Consider the following 25,191-nt stretch of genomic DNA (forward strand, 5'->3'; position numbering starts at 1 on the left):
CGTTTTATTTACATGTGTAGGGGAGTCACAAGAGGAGTTAAAAGACACAATTACACACTGGATTAAACAATACACTCGCAACCACTCGCGTAGAAGGCTTTACAATCAAATTATGACAAGTGATACCCACCACCCTTTGACGTCCCTGGCAAACCTGGCTCTTATCTAACTAAACTAGAAACACTAGGCACACTACTACATCTCTCAACCGTTTATCTGCGCACACCTTTCCAACGATCCTCCAGCGTTGCCCATGCTTCCCAACCTGGAGTGGAGTTTGATTTCGTCCCAGAAGAGAAAGAGGAAGATGGCCCACATGGTGAGCTTTATAGTGCCATCATCTAGAGGGTCTTGGCCAGGTAACGATAATCCAATTAAAGGGATCAATGACCAGGTGTGCACTGTCCTGTGGTCAAGGCTTGACTTTGATTGGCATGTCAGGTGGCTTCCAATCAGGTTCCCGACAGAGGGGTTATTTGACCCTCCGCAATCCACATTACAATGCTCCACTGAAGCCAGCACCCCCTACCCGCACTTGGGATAATTTACCAGAGCTGATTAACCAGCCAATCAGCACTCATTTTGGATGTGAGAGGAAATCAGAGCACCTGGAGGAAAGTGCGAGGTCACAGGCAGAACATGCAAAACACATGGTACTGGTGGTCAGAAATGAATCGAAATCACTGAGCCAGTGAGACAGAAGTACTTCTCAGTTCCAGCTGGCATTTCTTTGATTCTCCCCATTCTCCAAATGCTTGATATTGAAAGTTCAAAGTTCAGATTTATTGTCAGAATGTACATACATGACATCACATACAACCATTAAGCACTACATATTAATAGCTGACATGTATGTAAGTCTGCAAAAATGGCGGAAATGCCAGAGCTACTGTAACGGCAGCGCTGCCACTGATGCAGATCTGAGAGACCTGAGAGAGGAGACACTGCCCCACTCCGAAGGGGTCAACCGCCCAGTCCTACTGCCACTGAGTCCATACAGGCTTTAAAGGAGCTGAAGGTGTTTGCAAGTAAAATCCTGCAACCCGTGCATGTCAGCAGCCACTTGGGGTTACAGATTGTGGGGAGCATCGGACCAGCGCAGGGCAGCAGAAAGAGGGAGAACACCCTGCTGCTGACAAGGAGAAGCAAAGAAGATGACCCTACAGGGTGGTGACAACACCAGAAAACCAGCGAGGGGCTCAGTAGCTGAGGGAGCCTCATGGGCTGCGGGGTGCTGGAGACTGGCTCTTGGGAACCAAGTATTGATGCCAGGATTCGAGAGGGTGCTGAGGGCAAGAAGGGCTCCCGAAGGGGCTCGGGCACTGAAAACTTCCTGATCGTGTTGGAGGTTTGGAGCTGGAACTCAGGTTGTCGATGAATCAAACAGAGGCTGTAGGAGCTCAGAAGGCAAATCCACAGATACGGTGCCTCTGAAGGGACTCTCTTTTGCTTCTCTTTCTCTTGTACTGTAAGGGGCACCGGGCGACACTAATGTCTCCTGCCTGCCTGAGGCCAGGCAGAAGGCAATTATGTGTAATATATGTTCTGTACTATCACGTAGCAATAAAGGAATCTTGAAAATTTTGGGGTCAATAACCAGAGGGATTGGATTTATTCCAATTGGCGAAAGGCTCAAGGGAGGTGAGAATTTATCTTTGTGGAGTAATTAACATAGAAATGGGATGTGGTGTCTGAAAGAGTGATGGAAAGCAATTCAAAGTAACTCACAAAAGGGAATTGGTGACATACTTTAAAAAGCGAGATTCACGGGGCAGCAGAGAAATGGAACTAATTGGAATATTTTCCCAAAAGCAGGTGGTCAGGATGACCTGTTTCTCTGTTGACCAGGACTTGGAATGTCTACTGCAATTGTACAAATATGTTGCTTTCTACATTTCAAAAGTTTAGGAAGACGGAGTTGCCCTCGCCTCCCCTATTGCTAGAAGCCCCGCATTAATGAGGTGGAAAGATGCTGTCCCTCCCACCTCTTACTCAATGGCTGTCTGATATGATGCAGGTCTGACTTTGGAAAAAATTAGATGCTCCACTGCTGAAATTAATCTTAACTTTGTTTCCTTATGGGGTTCTCTTAATTATTTTCAAAATTTGTAAGGTTAGTTTACTTTTGATATTTTTGACCCCATTAATTGCCTTCCTTTTTTTATTATGTTGAGCCAGTAGCCTCCGAAGGGAGGGGGGTTGACAATTAGTGCAGTGGGTTTTTTAGTTTTTTTTTTCAATGTAACATCAGTCTTAACCCCATTTTTATTATTATGTGATTTGTTAAAACTTTATTATCATGTACCTATGTAACATTTACTTGATGAAACCGATAAAAATATTTTTAAAAAGATTAGAAAGATGAAAAGATGCAAAGTATATCATACACTGGTGTGAAGACTAAGGAGAGTAGCACTCAAGTAGGAACCTGTTGCTTCCACCTTCCGTGTTTTACACTAATTGGTGCTTGCTTGTGGTGTGCAGGAATGAGACAGTCATTCATTCTGGTCTCCAGCCGCCAGTCTTCGATGACTAGTAACTCCAAAGATTTCATCATACACGTCCAGTCTCTTTTGTCCTCGTGTTGCTAGACTGTTGTGTAATGATGCTACGAACAGGCAGAAACCTTTTAATTGTAGGAAGAAAAAAATTGCCGGACTGCCATTTTTCTGGCTCATTTGTCAACCCCAGCACCTTGCCTGCATTTCACAGCCAGTGGAGTACTTTCTAAACTGTAGTCCCTGTTGTAATGCTGACCCACAGCACCTCCTCATTAGTCAGGAAGGCTCAGCAGTGCCTACACTTCCTAAGGAGGGTGAGGAGGGCAAGGCTCCTGACGCCCTTCTTGGCAACCTGAGAGCGTCCTGACTGGCTGCTTCATTGTGTGGGACAGTACCTGCAAGGCATCAGACAAGTATTCAAGGGATGGGGGTCTCCTTTCCCCTAATGATGACATTCACTGGGAGCGTAGCTTAAATAGGGCTGAAAGAATTATTGAAGACCCTTTCTATCTAGCACACGGTATCTTCGACCCACTATCCTCAAGGAAGAGGTACAGGAGCATCAATATCAGGGCTGCCAATCTGGGAAATAGCTTCTTCCTGCAGGCTGTGAGAGATCAATGAACAGCATTTTATAACTGAGTAACTTATCCCAAAATATTTACTTATATTTGTTTTTAATTATATCTTTGTGTATATATGTGATTATTATGTGCATACTGTGAGTGTATGATGTGTGACCGTCGTGGTCCGGAAAAACACTGTTTCGTTGGGTTGTATCTGTACAGTCAGATGATCAACTTGAACTTGAAAGGTTATACCCAATGCATGAGCAGGAAACTGCAACAAACAGTTGGCAATAACTAAATAATTCCTGAGCCACAGGCTAAAGTAGAAGGATGAGGATGGGATTTATAGAGACATACAAAAGGATGAAAGGAATAGAAAAGATAAAAGCAGGAAAGTTGTTTCCATTGGCAGATGAGATTCGAACTGCAGCTATGACCTCAAGATTCAGAGAGGATAGATTTAAGACAGCGATGAAGGATAGATTTAAGACAGCGATGAAGAGGAAATGCTTCTCCCAGAGAGGAGTGAATCTGTGGAATTCTTTGTCCAAGGATGCAGTGGAGGCTGCCTCACTGAATGTATTCAAGGCACAGACAGATGGATTATTATACAGGATTTAATTGGAGCTGAATACACGGCCAGAACAGCGAGGATCTGATTGAATGACACGGCAGGTTTAACATGCAAATGGCCAACTCCTGCTCTGTTTCTTATGTTCTTGTGAGTTATGCATTCTTTGTTCACAAACTTCATTTATTCATTCATTCAAAACAAAATGGTGGCACTGCCACTGGTGCAGACCCGGGAGAGCAGGCTCCACCACAGGGTCCTAGTGCCCAGTTCTCATGTTAATGGCTCTGCACCGCCTTTAAACAACCTGCTGAAGGAGCTGACCATGTGTTATTTTAAATCCTGAAACCACAGGTCTGTGACCAAGATGGAGGCGCCTGTGCTGAACAGTGTACCACAAGGGGTCGCGTACTCTGGCACAGGCCACCAGAAATGGGGAGAACATCCCCCCCCCCCCCCCCCACACTTTCTCCATTGAAGGAGAAGCACAGGAGTTAACTCTTCAGTATGGTGACCATGGCAGCAGACCAGCAAGGGGCTCAGTGGCTATGGACTGCTGGCAACTTGCAATTGAAGGATCCACACAGGCTGTGGGCTGCTGGAGACTGGTTCATAGCTACCAGGGTATCAGAACAAGGATTAAAGAGATGCTGAGGGCAATAAGGGCTCCAAAAGGCCTTCGGGTACTGAAAGCTTTTGATGGTGTCATAGATTTGGATCTGGAACTCAGGCTGCCGGTGGATCGAACAGGAAGTATGTGCGGCTTCAGAGGCTGCGGGAGCCCTGGAGGCAAATCCACTGACACTCAGTGACTCCTGAAGGGAGTCTCTTTTGCTTCTCCTCTCGTACTGAAAGGAGCACCAAGCAATGCTCATGGTTGCTGTGTCTACGTTACGGCAGAGAAACGTTGAAGTATATCATGTGTACTACATCTTTAATGCATGATTACATGACTATAAAAGGAACCTTGAACCTTGGAGCTAAACCAAGGCAGAATTTGGCTCTGATTTTATCTCCCTGTTTCTATATCAACTGGATAATATAGCAAATGCCCATTGTAGGCTCCATTTTGATGAAAGGTTCTGGATCTTCCCGGATTAGCAGATTTTCCTGCCTTGAATGAGATATGACTCCACACTTCCCTGCATTCCCTCCATAAGAAAAAGCAGGAAAGGTGATCCATCCCCTTTAGCCTGCTTTGCCATTCAGTCAGATCGAGTCATTTATTTTAAACAATGTCCATTTTCCTTTTCAGTCCCTATATCCAAGTGTACCACAATCTATACATCTCACATGCTGTCATCGGCTCAGCAAGCCCAAGCCTTGTGTTGCAGTGAATTCCAAAGATTAATCACCTTCTCCAAGTGAAAAAAATTTTTCATTTAATTCTCAGCATCTTACCTCTAATCACAAGACTCTGCCCTATGTTCTGGGCTCTCTGAGCATGTAGCCTATTCTCTCCTAACTGCAGCCTGATTTACAGCTCCACCTCTGGGTGAAACTGTGCAGAAAGGTTTACCTGCAGTGGGAATGTTGAGCCAATCTTGCACAAGCTCTGAAAAAAATCGAATCAAAATTAATCTTTGGAGCTTGTGAAGATAATTTATTTTTTATATTTATTTATAACTGAATGGGAAAGGTATTTATCTTTCTGTCTACTTTTTGTAGAGTTAAATAAATCTTTATGTTACTTTAATGAAAAACTCGATGTTAGAAATTAGTTCATTCCACATCTACGCTTGTCTACATTTGCCACAATTTTATTTCTATTTCACGTTTGTTGTATCCTGCTGTCAATATATTATCTATAGCGTTCATTAAAAAAAATCTGTGGATGCTGGAATTCTGAATCGGAAACAGAAAATACCAGGAATACTCAGCAAATTGATTGACTTACTGATGTGTTCTGGCCTGCTGAGAATTTCCAATATTTTCTCTTTTTTTTTCAAATTTTCACTCATGCTAAATTTTCTAATGGTGAATTCCAAGAACCACACAGCCGCTCTGGAAGTGCCATCATTTTGCAATCTGCCAGTAAAGGCTTGACATTTTGTAACTGAACACTTCCCCAGTGTCAGAAAGGTGAAATACAACATGACATTTTACATAAGAAGTTTGCATTGTAACTGTGGATGTGCAAATGTGGCTGAAGTTGAAAATTGAGGACTGAACCTTAGAGTAGGAACTGAATTAAATCTGCATTTCACAGAGCCCATGACCATCCAAATGTGTAGAGATCGACTCACATGGATTTTAAAAAATATATTATAGGCTTCCTGCAAAGTAATTCCATAAAGGGTTAAACTAAAGTGTCACTTGTGGCCTCGTTCACTGAATTTTTCTTTTTCTTCTCCTGGGCAATGCTTTCTTGTTTGAGAGATCTCTTTCTCACTGACTCCTTCTGTCTCACCCTCCATCCCTCTCCCACTCCATCTTTCCCACCCCCTCTCTTTCTTCTTCTCCCACAACACAAAGAAGCATCCATAGATCTCTGTAAAAATATAATGCTAGAGAAACTCAGCTGGTCAAACAGTGTATTTTATATAGCAAAGATAAAGATACATAATCAATGTATCGGGCTTGTGCCCTTCAAGGTATGTGCAAAATGTAGACAAGCGCCCATTTCTGCCTACATTTTGCCCATACATTGATGAAGGACTCAAGCCTGAAACATTGGTTATGTATCTTTATACTTGCTATATAAAGTGCACCGTTTGAGAGTGCAGAGAAGATTTACCAGGCTGTTACTAGAATTTCAAAATATGGTAACATATTGGAAAATATGACTTATGAGGCAAGATTAGCAGAGCTGGGGCTTTTCTCTTTGGAGTGAAGAAAGATGAGAGGTGACTTAATAGAGGTCTACAAGATTATGAGAGGCATAGATAGAGTGGACAGCCAGTACCTTTTTCCCAGGATGGCTGTAACAAACACCAGAGGGCATCTGTACAAAGAAAAGTTTAGGGGAGACATCAGGGGTACATTTTTGTACACAAAGTATTGTGGGTGCCCGGACTTCCTTGCCAGGATTGGTAGTGGTGGCTGAAACAGTAGGGGCATTTAAGAAACTCTTAGACAAGCACATGGATTAAAGAAAAATAGAAGATTATGAGGTGGGGAGGGTCCCGTTTTCTTTCTGTAGGTGTTTATAGATTGGCACAACATCATGGGCTGAAGGGCTATACTGAGCTGTAATGTTCTATGTTGTATAAATTGGGCACAGACTTCAACCCTCTCTGCCCTCTCCCAACTCCAACTCTACATTCCTGTGGGCCTAGAGTAATCTTTAACTGTTTTGCTTATCAAGAATCTATCCAACTTTATCATAACAATATATTCAAATCCTCTGCTCCACTGCCCTTCGTGAAAAAGAGATCCAAGGGGGATCACGACCCTCAGGGGCAAAATCCTCTCTGAAATAGATGATTCCTTAATTTTAAAAAGTGACCAGATTCTGCCACATCACGGAGCACCCTCCCATCCTGCCAGGACTGCTCAATATCTTGCGTACTTTCTCAAACTGCATCCAACACAGTAACAAAAATTCTGGAAACAGTCAAGCCTGAGTATTTTCAGCATTTTCAAGTGCAAGTTTATTATCTTCTGTGTAATATACAAACCATCGAAACCGCATTGCTCCAGACTTTGATGTGTGCACAAAAACACACAGTATGCAATACATAAAGATCACATAAATAATTAAAGTAAATATATATAAATATTTGGGATGATTGTCATGGTTACAAGATGCAGTTCATCAATCTCACAGTCTGCGGGAAGAACCTATTCCCTCGCCAGACAGTCCTGAGTCTGATGCTCCTGTACCGCCTTCTTGATGTTAGTGGGTCAAAGGTACTGTGCACTGGAGGGAAAAGGTCCTCTATAATTCCTTTGTCCCCATTTAGACCATGGTCCCTGTAAATGTTGTCTATAGAGGAAAGGGAGACCCCAGTGATCCTCTCAGCTGTTTTGATGACCCTCTATTGACTTCTGGTCCAATGCTCAGCTGCTGACATCCCACACAATAATGAAGTCAGATAGGACACTCTCAATTGCGCTCCTATAAAATATTGTCAGGATGGGGGCTGGTAACCTCGTCCTTCTCAACCTCGTTAGGAAGCGTAACAGCTGCTGTGCCTTCCTGACTAATGAAGAGGTGTTCTGGGTCCAGGATAGGTCATCTCTTCTCTGCACTCCAAGGAACTTTATGCTCTCCACTCTCTCCATGACGGAACTGTTGATGTGTAGTGGAGGATGGTTGACTTTCGTCCACAATCATCTCCTTTATCTTGTCCACACTGAGATTCAGGTTATTGTTCTCTCACCATTTTATGAGCCTTTGAATCTTCTCTCTGTAAGCCGTCTCTTCATTGTTGCTGATGAGCCCAACTACTGTTGTATCATCTGCAAATCTGATGATTCTGTTGCCGCTGAACCTGGTGATGCAGTCACGAGTCAGCAGCGTGAACAGTAGCGGGCTGAACATGCAGCCCTGAGGTGCGCAGATGCTTCAGTGCGATGGGGGCTTGACATTTTGCTCCCAACCAGACAGACTGGTCTTTCCATCAAGAAGTCCAGAATCCAGTTGTAGATTGGAGTTGAGTCCCAGTGAGGACAGTTTATCCACCAGCCTCTGTGATCATGTTAAATGCTGAGCTGAAGTCAACGAACAACAGTCTGGCAAATGAGGCATCGTTCTCTAGGTGGGTCAGGACAAATGGAGGGGCAAGGCTACTACATTATCTGTTGACCAGATTGGACAGCAGGCAAACTGGAATGGGTCCAGTGTTGCTGGAAGGTGTGCTTTGAGTGACTGGTGATAGACGTCAATGCTGCTGGGGGGGGGGGGTGGGGGGGGAATAGTCATTTAGTTCATTGCCTTCTTGGGCACCGGGATGATGGTGACTGCCTTAAAACCTGTGGGGACAGTGGACTGCTGCAGTGAGATGTTGTAGATGTCCAACTTCACATTACACCACATTCCACTGTATTTGCCAGATCTATACCCACTCACCCAACATATCCATATCTCTGTGGCCTCTCCTTGCCTCTCTTCACGCGAAGGAGTTCGCTTTGACCTCTGTGCCACCGTTATATGTTACAGAGAATGTGGAGAGTCTGCAGAGAGATATAGATAGGTTAAGTGAGTGGGCAAGGGTCTGGAAGTTGGAGTACAACGTTGGTTTTATTCAGTTCATGAGATTCACTTTGCAGAAAAAAAAAGTAGACCTTTATCAAAGGCCCAAGCCTGAAACATTGGTTATGTATCTTTGTAACAGAAAGATAAAGTTGAGTTTCTACAGCATTGTATTTTTACATCAACCATGGTGTTTGCAAACTATTATTTGAATGGTAAATAATTTATGCAGCGTGCCGTTGGGCAGAGAGACCTGGAAGTGCTTGTGCATGAATTGCAAATGGTTGGTTTTCAGGTGCAGCAGGTAATCAAAAAGGAAAATGGAATTTTGGCCTTAATTGCTGGGGGAATTGAATTGAAGGCCTTTGGAGGTGGTTCTGGCTAATCCCAAAGATGAAGGGGTTAGCTCGCTGGAATTCAGAAGAATGAGAGGAGATCTTTTAGAAACATAAATTTATGAAAGGGATAGATAATGTAGAGGCAAGAAAATTGTTTCCACTGGTAGGTGAGTCTAAAAATCAATGCAATCCATAACCTCAAGATTCAGGAGAGAGGATTTAGGATGGAGATGAGGAGGAACTGCTTCTCCCAGAGAGCAGTGTTTGTGGGGAATTCTCTGCCCAAGAAAGCAGTCGAGGCTGCCTCACTGAATGCATTGAAGACAGGGCCAAGTAGATTTTTGCATCATAGGTGAATTAAGGGTTATGGGAAAGGGGCAGCTGGGTGGAACTGAGTCCACAGCCAGATCAACTGTGATCTTATTGAATGGTGAAGCAGGTAGAATCCTGCTCCTATTCCTTAAGTCTACTCTCTGTTTGTCAGCCTATCTTCTATCTGCACCAACTTCCTACACGAATAATGTATTTTCCCCAACAACTTTGCACCAACTGCACAAATCTTTTTTTGAAATCTTAATATTCTACAACTACTGGTTTCCCCTTTATCCAAGGTATGTAATCCAATAAATTGAGCAAGCAAGATTTCATCCATTATGTTGACTTTATTGAGATTTATTTTGGACATATTGCACAGTAACTGGCCCTACTGGCCCACAAGCCCATGCCAGCAAAATACCCCAATTAACCTACATATCCTCTATGTTTTGGAGGTTGGGAAGAACTGGTGCACCCTAAGGAAACCCACGCAGACACGGGAGACAGTGACAGATTCGAACCCAGGTTACTGGTGCTGTAAGAGTGTTGCACTAACTATGCTCCCCCCATGGCAATACCTTTAATAGTATGTCATTCACCCCACATCTCCATCGGGCACACAAAACTCAAAACGGTCAACCAGTTTACCTATCTCGGCTGCACCATTTCATCAGATGCAAAGATCGACAATGAGATAGACAACAGACTCGCCAAGGCAAATAGCGCCTTTGGAAGACTACACAAAAGAGTCTGGAAAAACAACCAACTGAAAAACCTCACAAAGATAAGCGTATACAGAGCCGTTGTCATACCCACACTCCTGTTCGGCTCCGAATCATGGGTCCTCTACCGGCACCACCTACGGCTCCTAGAACGCTTCCACCAGCGTTGTCTCCGCTCCATCCTCAACATCCATTGGAGCGCTCACACCCCTAACGTCGAGGTACTCGAGATGGCAGAGGTCGACAGCATCGAGTCCACGCTGCTGAAGATCCAGCTGCGCTGGATGGGTCACGTCTCCAGAATGGAGGACCATCGCCTTCCCAGGATCGTATTATATGGCGAGCTCTCCACTGGCCACCGTGACAGAGGTGCACCAAAGAAAAGGTACAAGGACTGCCTAAAGAAATCTCTTGGTGCCTGCCACATTGACCACCGCCAGTGGGCTGATAACGCCTCAAACCGTGCATCTTGGCGCCTCACAGTTTGGCGGGCAGCAGCCTCCTTTGAAGAAGACCGCAGAGCCCACCTCACTGACAAAAGGCAAAGGAGGAAAAACCCAACACCCAACCCCAACCAACCAATTTTCCCTTGCCACCGCTGCAATCGTGTCTGCCTGTCCCGCATCGGACTGGTCAGCCACAAACGAGCCTGCAGCTGACGTGGACTTTTTACCCCCTCCATAAATCTTCGTCCGCGAAGCCAAGCCAAAGAAAGACATGTCATTCACAAAACTGATCAATAATTTGCTTCTTTCTGAATCCTGTTTTAATTCATGAGTTACATTTACTCTCTCCCCAGCCCTTCCTTTCACACAGTCACATTCACATTCTGATCCAACCTAATCTGCCAAAATCCAGCCTCCCGTAAACATCCGGACTTGCCGTTTTACCCCACCCCTCTCCAGTTTACCATTCCCATCGCCCCTCTCCTGTTTCCCCTCACATCCTCTTCCTGGTTCCTCTCTGTGTACCCTAAATCCCCTCCCATTTTCCCTGTTCTTAAATCAGTGAGCATTTTCTGTGTTGGACAGAGTTTTTTTACAAACTGTTGAAGACCCCTGTGCAAAGATTCTATATGCTCACACAAAAGCTTCAGTATTCCCTCACTCCCTCATATGACAATAGGCTTGAATCTTGTTCTCTATGACTTAAATTTAGCCATATAGCAGAGTAACAGGCCCTTCTGGCCCACAAGCTCATGCTGCCCAAATACACCAATTAACCTACAACCCCTATATGTTTTGAAGGGTGGGAGGAAACCGGAGCACTTGTAGGAAACCCATGTAGATGTAAGGAGAACTAACAAACTCTGTACAGACGGCGCTGGATTTGAGCCCAGGTCGCTGGCTCTGTAATAGCAATACACTAACCACTAGTCTAACTGCATCGCCCAATTTGAATGAGTGATGTAGTGACAAGTACTGGGCCATCAGTTGTTGGCTTGATTATATTATTAGATAATCTAGGCCACCACAGCGGTGCCGTTGATTCAGCTGAGCCGCTGCCTCACAGCCGCAGCGACCTGGGTTCAATTCCGACCTCCAGTGTTGTGTGGGTGGAGTTTCCCCGTTTCCCCCTGGTTGCTCCAGTTTCCTCCCATAGCTCAAAGACATGTGAGTTACTAGATTCATTGTAATTTCTCCCTATTATCAGTGGGTGATACATCTTGGAAATTTAGGTAACAGGGAAGATATGTGAGAGAATAGCATTGCTCTTGGAGCTGGAATAGACATTTCCTATATCGCATAGAAATATGGAAAACTAGTATCAGTACTGATAACCAGTTCTCACTGACATTCTTCAGGAAATACATTCTCTCATCCTACTTAGTTTGGATCACCTACCTCCAAAGACAGGAATCATGTTCAGAGGGCAGTAAGTGGCCCGGGGCAGTTAGGGATGGGAAACACATCCTGGCCTTACCACTGACCTCGCACAGACTAAAAGGGACCGAATCAGAGCTCAATCTTACTTTGGATCCTGAATTCTAAAAGGATCAATTTTAACCATACGTGGCCTGTTTGATAAAACTCACAGTAGAGTCGACCATGGGATTGGTACAGAGGTGCCAACTTTCAGGATGAGAAAAAACTCCAGAGGGTTGTAACTCGGCTTGCAACATCACGGGAATCAATCTTCACTCCATCGAGGACATCTACAAGAGGCAGTGTCTTAAGAAAGCAGCCTCTATCAAGGACCCCCACCACCCAGGCCATGCCCTCTTCACCCTATTACCATTGAGAAAAAGGTACAAGAGCCTGAAGATGAACTGTTCAAGGACAGTTTCTTCCCCTCGCCCGTCAGATTCCTCGATGAACAATGAACCACATACACTGCCTGACTTTGACTACACTATTTTTATTTATTTTGTAAGGTGGTTTATAGAAATGTTGGCCCTGTGATGCTGTCGCAAAACAACGAATTTTGTGATTTGTTCATGATAATAGATTCTGATTCTGGGATGCTTCAGAACAGGCAAGACAGCCACCTCTGAATCACTCCTGACTGCTGTTAATCAGTCTTTAGTCTTTCAAGGTTCCTTTTATTGTCACATAATAATACATTAAAAATGTAACATACATGATATACTTTAACTTTTGTCTGCCGTAACAAAGAGTTGCCACGAGCATTGCACAGTGCCCCTAACGATAGGAGAAAGAGAAACAAATGAGAGTCCCTTCAGAATCAATGAGTGTCCGTGAATTCTCCTCCAGCTCTCGCAGCCTCTACAGCCGCAGTGACTCCTGTTCAAACCATCGCCAAATCGTGCTCCTCAACCAAATATCCATCACGATTAGGAAGCCTTTGGCATCTGACCCCTTCAGGAGCTCTTCTTGCCCTCAATACTCTCTCAAATCCTGGTTCCCATGAGACAGTCCTCAGCAGCCCACAGCCCATGCAGGTCCACTGACACTAAGTTGCCTATAGCCCGTGTGGTATCCTCAAACACTGATCCCCTCATTGGCCCACCACAGCGGTCACCTTCCCTATAGGAATCCTTCTGCCGCTGAGCCATTCATTGGCTCCCCCAACACGATCACCATCCTGTAGAGTCACCTCCCATGCTTCTCCTTCTCAATAATGGGAGGGGGTCCTGTTCACCCATTTCCGGTGCCCTGCACTGTTCTGCTGCTCTCCTGGAGTCTTCACCTCATTGTGTCCGCTGTCGAGCACAGGCTCCGCCATCTGGGCACAGGCCTTGCATTTGCAGGATTTTCCTCACAAACACCATTGGGCACTTTTAACAGTCCGTTTGAAGTCTGTAGCAAGCCGCCAGCATTAGGACTGGGTGCTTGAACCCTTCAGAGCAGTGCTGCGTCTCTGCTCCCTGCGCTCTGCATCCATACCAGCAACAGCACTGGCGTGACAGCAGCTCTGGCACCGCCGCCATTTTTTCAGCTTCAGAGTAGCGTAACTTTTAGATTTAAACTGTGAAAAATATCAATGTCAAAGTTATTATCTCCCAAAATACATTAATAAGGTTTGTGTGTTTGCCACTCAAGGCAAATGACTGACCCACGTTCTCCCAGTATTTCATCTTTCTCGTCATCTTGATGAATGTGCCAAATTTCCAACCGGAGGCAATTAAGTTTGAAACCTTTCAGTTTCTAACCAAAGTGTGCTTTTGGTCTGCGTAATGGATGCCTGGTCCAAAGATTTGCATTACGATTGCTTTCATTGGGAGTTGCTCCTCAATGATCAGGCTCTGGTGACAACATACAAACACGCTGGAGAAACTCACCAGGTCATGCAGAATCCATAGGAAGTAAAGGGTAACCAATGTTTCGGTCCTGGGCCCTTCTTCAGGTCGACGCCCAGGCTTGAAATGTTTAATTTTTTAATCTTAGACATACAGCACAGTAACAGGCCCTTCCGGCCCATGAGCCCGTGCTGCACTAATACACCAATTAACTTCGCTATATAAACTACACTGTTTGACCTGCAGAGTTTCTCCAGCGTTGTGTTTTTATTTCAACCACGGTGTCTGCAAACTTTCAAGTTTTGCTATAATCCCTGTACATTTTGAAGGATGGGAGGAAATCCACGCAGACACGGGAAGAACGTACAAACTCCTTACAGATTCAAACCCGGGTCGCTGGTGCTATAATAGAGTTGTGCTAAACGTGCCGCACAAACAGCCCATCAGAAACCCCCTCATCGTTGGTTACCCTTTACTTTGTATGGATGCTGCATGACCTGCTGAGTTTCTCCAGCACATTTGTGCATTGGACTCGACCCCAGCATCTGCAGACTTTCCTGTTTCTCACCAACTTTGATAAGAAGCCTGCCCCTCAACGGGGGTTTACGTCCAATATGTCCTACGACACCCCCCCCCCCCACCCCCCCATCCCCAGGAGCTACAGCACATTTAAGTAAAAGCCTTGTTTCGCCTCACGTAACATAAATAATTTTTAAGTTTTTCATGTCATTGGTAGGAAAGAAGTACGGGCGAAACCAAAACTTGCCTGCAGAGTCCTAGGGGAGCCATAACTGAAAAAAGGTTGGAATGGCTGATGTAGAAGAGGAATCCAGTTTGATTTCTAGTTCTGCAGTTTAAATCCATGATCTGCTGATAAAATACCTATGCTGTTGCAATTCAGTGTGAAGAAGAGTGAAAAGGATTAAATTGCCTGCTCTGCCGCTCTCTCTGTTCTGTCACCTTCAGATGTACATGTCCTCTTCAAAAACATTTCTGTAAAAATGTCAGATTGAAAAGTTCAAGTTAATTTTTTGTCCCACTATATCTCGTACTGTCAGAAGTGTTCTTCCTTTAGGCAGTCCACCAAGTCAACGTGAATGTGCATACAGCCATTTACAAACTCTTACAAAACTTGCAGACTTTAAAAATCATCAAAATTTATTGTCATGAAGATGTCACATTTGTTGTTTTGTGGTAGCATTACTATGCAAATATTGCTGTAAAATTACATATTTTTAAAATAAATAAATTAGTGCATAGAAGGGAAAGTGAGGTCGTGTCTGTCGTCCATTGTCCATTCAGAAATCTAATGGCAGAGGGGAAGAAGCTGTTTGTGTGTTGTTGGGTGTTCATCTTTCCTTCCAGAGTGAAGATGGCTTGGGCTGGGTGGAGCGGGTCCTTGAGGATAGAGACTGCTTTCTAGAGACACTGCTTCTTGTAGATGTCCTTGATGGAGTGAAGACTGATGGCACTGGCCAAGTTCACAACTCTCTGTAGCTTGTTCCTGCCATGTGCATTGGCATCTCCATGCCAGACAGTGATGCAACCGGTCAGAATGCTCTCCACGGTGCACCTGTAGAAATTTGCAAGAGTGTTTGGTGACATATCAAATCTCTTCAAACTCCTCACATAGTCATTTAGTAATAAATGGTATTTTTAACATGGCAGGATCTTTCCTTCATCTACAACCTGCTGGCTTTTAAATTCCAGCATCCACAAGATCGTTTAATTGCAGCTGGTTGATCTTTTCATCCACTTCCCTCATGCTCGTTGCAATGTGTGCAATGCATTTAATCCCTTGATCAAGATCCCTGAAGCAGATGATCTGGCCATTAACCCTTTGCTATGTTTCCTGCTTTGCAACTATGATGAAATTTCAAAAGCATTTCATGAGCTATAAAGCATTCTCTCGCATCCTGAAGTTGGGAAATGAATTGAGAGCAATCAAACCCCTCCTCTTCTCAACACAATTTCCCAGTTAATACTAGTAAAGGAGATTAATGTGACATTGGAGAAATAAGAGGGTAAAATTAGTTGAAGGCTGAGCTGCATTAACATGAATCTCAGTTTAACACTGATGCAGGATGACATTGGACAAGTCAGGACAAGACTCAGATCAGAAGTACAAGATTTTGCTTTCAAGCCTATTGCTGAGGGTAAGAAGGGCTTCCGAAGGGCCCCAGGTGCTGCAGGTTTCCTGATTGTGTCAGAGGTTTGGTTCTGGATCTTGGGTTGCCGATGGATCAAACAGGAATTTGTCCGGCTACAGAGGCTGTGGGAGAGTTGGATGTGAATCCACGGGCACTCGGTGACTGAAAGGACTCTCTTTTGCTTCTTTTTCTCTGACTGTAAGAGACACCGAGCAATGTTAATGGTGAATCTTTGTCTGCCTTATGACAGGCTACAGGTAATATTACATTTCTATTTTACTACATGACGATAAATTGTATCTGATCAGATCTGAAATATAATCTCCTAATGGTCTCAAAACTGAAAAAGAAAAACTCAAGTTGTATGGGTCAATGGGCAAGTACTTTGCATTCTTTATTCCTTTCCCCTTTCTGATTGCCTGTGAGAGGGCAGTCCACAGGTCTAGCATATGGTGTCCCCACACTGGACTGGGAAGCGAGTTCTTGCATCTGGACTCAGCAGGGTTCAAGTTCTCAAGGTTGGTTATAGTTCACATGTAGTGAGGTACAGTGACAATGTTTGTTGCTGTGAGATCAAGTTCCACAAGATTCAAGCTATGCTTTTCACACCAGTGAATCTCCCCATCGGGATGAGGATGGAGAACGTGGCCAGCTGGGATGTGACCTTCCATACATTGGCTGCGTTTCGAAGCATTAGGAGGTGTAGATGGAAGGAAGGGAGGTCTATGTGATTCTAGTAATGACTGCTACCGTACCCTCCATAATATTTGGGACGAAGACACTTTTTTTCCTTTATTTGCCCCTGTGCTTCACAGTTATAAATTTGTAATTCAACAATTTGCATGTCATTAAAGTGCATATTCTAGATTTTATTCAAGGTTATTTGTGAAGGAGAAAGTATCTGTCCCAAACATTATGGGAAGTAACTATATAATCTCCAGGTCAGGTGGGTGTAAATCTATAGGTAGTGATGGTTCCCTTTGACTGATGTGTGCCATCATTACTGCTAGCGATTGTGGGTTGGGAAATGCTGCCAGAGTGGCCAAGGTGGTGAACTAGAATGGGACGTTCTGCAGCTAGTAGCGCTGCCAGGAGTGGAGGAATCAAAAGTTTAGGGTGGTGGAGGGGGTTGGGTGTGGGCTTGCATTGTCCCTAATGGTGATGAACTTAAGGAACATCGGAGCTACATTCAACTAGGTCAATGGAGAGGAGTCCAACGCACTCCTGACTGCAAAGGAGTATGTAATATCCACTATACCAGCAGTGTCAACAGTGGCCATACAGCATCCACCTGCCTTCCCCGAGGGCCACAGCATATTTGAGGAGGCCCATGAACTGAAAGCATGATTTTTTAAAAATGTTTTTTATGTAGTCAGTAGAAGTACGAAACAAACCAACTAAACTTGACACTTCACAGGGAAGGGCACCCATAAACTTCGAGCTGAGTCTTAACGAGGCCATATCCAAAAAAAGGTGAGAATGGCTGGTCTATACTTTGAAGAACGTAACGAGTTGGCCAACTGTTTGCTTTGCCTCTCTTACCCTGAATAGAAAGGAAAGTCTTCCTCACTGGCAGTGAGAAATCCACACACTCGTCTGGAGGATGTTTGGAAAATCTCATCCTCTGTATGGAACATTCCCTCCAGTAATCGGGGGAAATCAGGGGAAATAGGGTGGCATGGTTAGCACAATGCTGTTACATTGCCAGCCATTGGGATGGGGGTTCGAATCCCACGCTGTCTGTAAGGAGTTTGTACATTCTCCCTGAGTTTTCTCCGGGGACTCCAGTTTCCTTCCAGTGTCCTGGGGAACCACAGGAAATTGTTGCCTGCACAGGCTGAGCTGACAATAAGGTCTCAGTAGCCCTCTCTGTCATCTGGGTTCCCCACTTCTATGGCATGGCTCATCATCGTCCTATCCACAGCTCCTTGTGCTGCGGAAGCTGCTGTCTCTCAAGGCCGACTTGTGAATCGGTGTGGCTGCGGAGTTGAGTTGTTTGACAACTAACCCAATTCAGCAAGTTGGCTGCGGGCCTGACCATGCTGGCAGGCTTGTCGGCCCCCAGGGTCTTTACACGCGAACTGGATTTGTGACGGCTGATTTTTATCCAAGCCTGCTGGCTTTCATTTAGACTGAACTGGCTTGTTTAACCAAGAGGGTGAAGTCTGAACACCTGCATTTAGTCTGCTGCACAGTGGTTGTTGATTGCCTTGATCAGAGAGTGTTAATATTTACAGAGTGAAGTCATCCAGAAAGAATTCAGTAGTTTCATGAAAGGTTCTAAGGCAGGCCATTCCTTGAGCTGTTTGTTTAAGCCTACCACGTGCATTTCCCTTCTTAAGCTGCAGTGTCTCTCTGATATTCGAAGCACATACTTATCACTGGAAGCTCATTGATCATTTCTCAGGAAATAAGTCTTATGAGGGCAAGTTAGTAGAACTGGGACTTTTCTCTTTGGAGCAAATAAGGATGAGAGGAGACTTAATAGAGGTCTACAAGATTCTGAGAGGCATAGATAGGGTGGCAGCCAGCAGCCAGTAGCAAACACCAGAGGACATCTGTACAAAGTGAAGGGAGGGAAGTTTAGGGGAGACATCAGGTGTAGATTTTTTTTACAGAGAGTTGTGGGTGCCTGGAGTGCCTTGCCAGGAGTGGTGATGCAGACTGAAACATTAGGGGCATTTAAGAGACTCTTAGACAGGCACATAGATGGAAGCAAAATAGAGGGTTATGGGGTAGGGAGGATTTAGTATTTTTTTAAAGAATATATGGGTCGGCACAATATCGAGGACGGAAATGCCGGAACTGTGCTGTAGTGTTCTGTTCTATTGCTGTTTACCAAGGATCTGCTCTCTGTTTAAGCATTCCTGGACACTACTCTTGCATGGCGTGTCCAACTCCTTCACTGCCTCTGCAACCTTCTCCAGCCCTCTGAGATAACGACACCATGCTAATTCTGGATAACTGATCATTCCATCATATGATTTCCCCATCTTCTACTCCAAATGTTTCTTCATCTTAAAGCGTAAAGAAGGTCCTGAGCCCTTCCCGAAACATCAGTTATATATCTTTACCTCCTTTGGATGCTGCGAGACCTGCTGAGATCCTCCAACATTTCTGTGTGTTTACCACAAACACAGCATCTACAGAATTTCTTGTTTCACCAACGATGACCACAGCAGTCGGCCACACCTTACTTTAAGAGGAGCCGGGCAATAATAATGGTGACTCTTTGTCTGCCTTACAGCCAACTAAAGGAAATTTCGAATCGTATTATATTTTCTGTTTTATTACATGACAAGAACAGAATCTTGGATTTCCCTTTAACTGAGCTTTTGGTCACCTGCCCACAATATCCCTTCTTATTGCTGTTGATGCTGTTCGGATGTTTTACAGTATTGAAGCTGCTCTGTAAATAGCAGTTTTGGCATGAGAGAACATAAAACATTCCAGCACAGTACAGGTCCTTCGGCCCTCGATATTGTCCAACCTTTATAAACCTACTCAACAAACTAACCCTTCCCTACCTCACACCCATAAACTTCCATTTTTCTTACATCCACATGGCTGTCTTAAGAGTTCTTTAAATGTCTTCTATTGTTATTGTACCAGCCTCCTCCATGAGATCGCCTTAGACAGAGAAAGCCCTTCCTTATAAAAAGGCCACAACTATCAGGTCTGAAAGATCTGGGCACTGATGGACTGGTCAGGGGTGATGCCAGAACAAGCCTTAGCTGAGGACATTAGGGGCACAATTTGATGCTCGAAAACACACTCAGCAGGAGTTGGGGGGGTGGTGCCTACCTGCCTACTGTGAACCTCCTCCATCCTTCCAGTGTTGCAGACAAACGTGCTGCTTATGTTGCATGGAGAGTCTCAAGCGTCACTACTGTCTAGCATCACTGGTCTCCACTGGAGATTAGTGACACGAGATGATCACTAGTGACGCGAGTGCTGCAGGTAGGGGCGGAGTTTACAATACCTCATTTGGGGGAGCAATGGCCACTAGCGTTTTAGAGGTCACAATACCTCATTTATAAGAGACCCATTCACCAATCTCACAGCCTGCGGGAAGAAGCTATTTCCCAGATTGGCAGTCCCAATTCTGATGATCCTGTACCTCCTTCCTGATGGTAGTGGGTTAAAGGTACTGTGCCATGAATGGTAGGGATCTTCAGTAATTCTTTGAGCCCTCTTAAAGCATCACTCCCAGTGAACGTTGTCAGTAGAGGAAAGGGAGGCCCCAGTGATGTAGTGATAGAGGTTGTTTTGCGAGCCTGTCTGAAGGTAGCAGGGAGAAGCGAGAACATAAGAAATAGGAGCAGGAGTTGGCCATCCTGCCCATCTCGCCTGCTCCGCTATTCAATGTGATCATAGCTGATCTGATGATAGGCTCATCTCCACCTGCTTGCCTTTTCCCCATATCCCTTAATTCCCCGACTATATAAAAATCTCTATCCAACCTTGTCAAATATATTCCCTGAGGTCACCTCCACTGCTTCAGTGGGCTTCAATACCATGAATCTTGAGGCAATATCCCCTAATTCTAGTCACCCCTACCTATAGGAACAACTTACTTACCTCAATCTTATCTATGCCTTTCATAATTTTATAAAATTATATAATTATAATATAATTTAATACATGTTTAAGAGGGTGATGGGATTCCCTTATGAGGTTGGCTGGCTTCCTTTGATGCAGCAGGGAAAGAGCTGGGACTGGAACTGATTGCATTGCTCTTTCAAAGAGCCAGCCCAGGTTCAATGGGCTGAATGGCTTCTCAATTCAGAACAAAGTGACTTAAACCAATCTCTTCATTTGCAGAGCAAAAGCTGCTGGCGGCACAGCAAGTGGAAGCTGCATGGGAAGGCCGTTAGCCTGAAAGCACACTTGGCCGCTGCCCTGAAGCCTGCAAGCAGATGTAGGTGGAGAACCTGACGTCAAGAGCAAAGCCAGCCCTTGCTTCCAGAGTCCCAGTGTCCCGTTGGCTGGGGGTTATAATGGCATTGTGCACACTTCGTCTTACCCACACACACTTGTGAGAAGAACCTCTGGTGTGTTATACAAAATGTCCAGGGGTTAAACTGCCACATGCTGAATGTTCATATTAATCTGGGGTGTTTTTGTTTGAGTAATGTATGCAGTGGCAATTGTGGATGTTAACAGAAAGCTCCTTTGGTGTGCCCTAAAATGGAAATTACTCTGAGTTGCAAGTTTCTGAATTAGAGAACCAGAATTATTGCCGGACCAGTTGGAAGTCTGCATGGATGGTTCCAAAATGGCCTTGCTCCTCATAATCCTGGAACACTGTATGTGCGGTACTCTCCGTAACTTTTGCCTCTGCAGTGTGTGTGCAACAAGCGGGGCGCACAGGGATTCCAAATACTAGTGTTGTCCATTTTTAATTTCTCCTCACAGCTTCTCTAATGTGTGATTTTTTTTCACCACACCCTCTGAGCTTCTGGCAGAGGTGCAAAAGGAAAATAGACAATGTGGGGAGAAACCTCAGCTATGGGAAGAGAAGCAGGGTTAACGTTTCAGATCAGAGACCCTTCAAAAGATCTGCAAAGGAGACAAAGGAAGCTTGTGGAGCTGTAGGGAGATTGAGCAAGGAAGGGTGACTCCAATGGGGTAAAACCATAGGAGAAGCTGTAATCAAGACAATCTGATCGCTGAGTGAATGGGAGTAGTTAGTGAGAACATAGACTAGAGAATGGAGGAGCTTTTGAAATTCAGAGCAGGAAGCTGCGACTAGCAGGTCAAGTCCTCCTCTCCTAGTGGAAATTCTCACCCTCCCTGCACCTCTTCGAGCTTCCTTTCTCTCCCTAGGAGTAAGACACAAAAGTCTGCAGACCTGTGATTGAAATAAAAGCACAATGATGGAGGAAGTCACCAGTTCAAACAGGGTCCTTTATATACAAAGATAAAGATACATCACCAACGTTTCAGGCTCAAGCCCAACTCAAGTCCGAAACGTTGGTTCTGTATCTTTATCTTTGCTATATAACATACACTGTTTGACCTGCTGAGTTTCTCCAGCATTGTGTTTTTACTTCATTTCCAACTTTCCCATTTCTGAGGAAAGGTCTTCGACCTGAAACGTTAACTCCCTTTCAAGCTTTCTCCGTTTGATTTTAGATTTGCAGCATTTGCCGGGTTTTTTTTTTTCACTTTTCTGTTCCAGGTGATCTTGCATTGATCATCACTGCCTTTGAGTCTTCCTACTGCTAACATTCTTTAATGGGCTTTCAGACAGCTGTTGAAGGCTCAAAGCTAGTTTGTCATAGCATGAAAGCCATATAAATACGCTCAGAAAATCTGTCTCTGAAATCATCCCTGGCAAATAGTCTGTTATCTGCAGCTCAGTGTTTTACTTCAGCGCTGGGAATGTTGGAAGGGGTAAAGTGCAAAGTACTTTTGGAAATTACAACAATTCATTCCTTGTTTAAAAGCCCAGGAACCAGTCATCGCACTCAAATTCCCCTGAATGTTCCAGATGTGCCTGTGCACTTTTTAACGGAAAAATTTACTTTAAACTAGTTAATAGTCAAATTGAGATGTCATCTCACTATTCGTTCTTGGTGAGCACAGGAATGAGACAGTGGATCACCAGCGTTTGCTTCCTCCAACTTGCTTCGACCACCTGAAAATGTGGAGCCTATCATCACTGCCCTGTGATGAAGGGATGTGTCAAGGCTGAAGTTATTCAGGTTTGTTTCAAACAAGGGCCTTTAAATTGTGGGTTAATGTCCGGAGCTGCCATGGCATGTGGTGGGATTGTCGTCGAGTCTGTTGAACTGTGGGAGGAAGTCAAACCCCTGCTGACTGGTCTCCCCTGAGCTCCTTGGCTAGCCTAACCACACCTTCATCGCTCCAGGCTACACTACCAGGCAGGTCGTCCTATCCAAGGTAGTCCCCCTTAACCAATGAAGTAACCTGCTGGACCAGGATTGCACCCTGCTGGAACCTCTTGCACATGCTCACAATCGCTTGTCTCTTGTGACTGAGTGAAGTCTAAGTTAAGTGGATTTTTAACTTTTACTTCAACATCTTCCATCTGCGCTTCATTGCATTTTACCGCAAGCCAAGAGTCTGGGTCATGGACTGTTGCTCCACACACATTCAGCGAATCCTAAACAGTCGGAGGTGTGAGCAGCCAAGGAGAATCGCTGTTTGTATTTATAGCCTTAAAGCTCCAACTCAGTGCACAGTAGCTGATCTGTCGGATAAATCCTCCGCCACTGATTTGAAAAATCTGGCTGCTCCATCTCACTGAAATGCAAGCAAATTCTGACGTTTAGAATGCTGTGGTTCCTACCTGTCCCAAGCCTTCTCGAATCCATTTGATCTCTTGTGGTAACTTGTACCGCCGTTCTTTGTTAGATGGTCTCTCTGATTGACTCTCACTTGGACCCACCTGATATTTTTAAATGTGAGCCCACTTGGCACACAGCAAGCCCTGCTGAGCAATTTGACCAGCTTGGCAATTTTTAAAAAAAATCAAACATGATACCAACTCTGGAGCCACTGGTGGCTTTCAGGAAATGGGTACAGGGAGCGGAAATATGGGAGAGATGTGTCAACCATATATTTATTTTAAGTGTCAAATGAAGCCTCAGTCAATTCTTTGTCTCGTTTCAAAGGAAAGCAAAAGGTGAAACAATAAATAAAACAATGCCTTTGATTTAATGATGCAAGCTCGATGAGAAGGGTTTCTCCACTGCCCTGCCAGGTCAGCCCTGTTGATTGGCTCAACCGTGACTTTTGGTTCAGGACCTGCCTGAGATTTTTCCATGCAGTGAGGGTCGACTGAGTGTTTTGGGGTACATGAATACCAGTCCTTTCAAGAGGCTACCAAAGTTGGTGTCAGGAAGATCCCCAAAGAAGCCTTCTTCTCACCATTGCCCGTGCCAGGACCTTAAGGATTGGAGCATGTCCATGATGCAGAATACATAAAGCCAGTTTGTATTGGGGTCGGTCTCTGGATATGGGGGAGGTACAGTCAAGGGTCTTTAACTTTGCAAATTTTAGGTTTTTAAATAAAAGCAAGTTTCTCTAAACTACAGGCATCCCTGGATATGTTTAAGTAATAGATTTATTGGTTCGTCTGGATGTGGTTGTTCAAAAATATGCTTTTATTCGAAACAAACATGGCTATTACGGTTCTCCAGCCTTTGGGACCTGTTGCGAACATTGGTGACTTTGCTTGGTTTTGATGTGTGTCCAAACTGGCCTGTGAGCTCCTCCACTGATATGCAGCCAGCCGTAGAGACTTAAAGCACACAAACAGTCCCTTCATCCCATCTTGTTCATACTGACCAAACTAGTCCTATTTTCCTGCACACTCCATATCCTTCTAAACCTTTCCTATCCATGTTCCCAATCAACTGTCTCTTGAGCAACTATCCCTTCATTCACTACTTTGCCTGGCCTGCTCGTTTCTCATATCCATCACCTTCTGTGTGAAGAAGGTGCCCCTTTAAATCTTTTCCCTCTAGTTTTACATTCCCCTACTCTGAGAAAAGGGCTTTGACTATTTACCTTATCTATGCCCTTTGTGATTTTATAAACTTCTAAAAGGTCTCTGCTTAGCCTCCTCCATCCCAGCCTATCTAGCCTCTCAAAACATTCTTGGGAATCTATTCTGAGCCCTTTCTATCTTAATGATAATTTTCCTATAGCTAGGTGACCAGAAACAAGGCACAATCCTCTAAGTGTGGCCTCACCAACATCTTATGACATGACCTCCCTGCTCCTGTATTCAATGGCCTTACTAATGAAAGTAAGTGTGCCAAACATCACCTTCACCACCCTGTTTACCAGTGGCATCACTCTCATGGAAGAGTGTACCTGTACACCCTGAGTCTCTCTCTTCTACAACTCTCTCCAGGGCCATACCATTCGCCATGTGAGTTCAACCTTGTTTAACCTCCCAAACACCTCCCACCTGACCCAACTGAAGTTCTATCTTCCATTCCTTGGCCTACATTCGCACTTCATTGAGATCTGGTGGTAATCTTAAAGAACCTTCATAACTGTCCACAAAACCACTGATTTTGGCACCATCCATGAGCCTTGCTCACTACATGTCATTAAGGTACATGACAAACAACAGTGGACCCAGCACAGATCCCTGTGAGACCCACTGGTCACAGGCCTCCAATCTGAATTATACTCCTCCACCACCA

At 44.6% G+C, this 25,191-nt stretch overlaps 1 protein-coding gene across 12 annotated transcripts in view; it reads left to right on the forward strand.

Moving 5' to 3' along the window:
* r3hcc1l (R3H domain and coiled-coil containing 1-like) overlaps positions 1-25,191 on the forward strand; it is a 271,007-nt gene that overhangs the window by 230,358 nt on the left and 15,458 nt on the right. Inside the window, exon 8 of one of the 12 annotated variants that reach the window (XM_069900342.1) lies at positions 20,828-24,063. The exons of 10 other annotated variants lie outside the window; for them this stretch is intronic. In XM_069900342.1, the coding sequence (XP_069756443.1) occupies positions 20,828-20,880 (53 nt within the window). In that variant the 3' untranslated portion in view covers positions 20,881-24,063. Of the gene's footprint in view, positions 1-14,589; positions 15,103-20,827; positions 24,064-25,191 lie in introns of those variants that run through there. One more of the 12 variants, XM_069900343.1, reaches the window with a different exon arrangement.

This window comes from Narcine bancroftii, chromosome 10 (genome assembly GCF_036971445.1).
Source record: "Narcine bancroftii isolate sNarBan1 chromosome 10, sNarBan1.hap1, whole genome shotgun sequence".
Lineage (NCBI taxonomy): Eukaryota > Metazoa > Chordata > Chondrichthyes > Torpediniformes > Narcinidae > Narcine > Narcine bancroftii.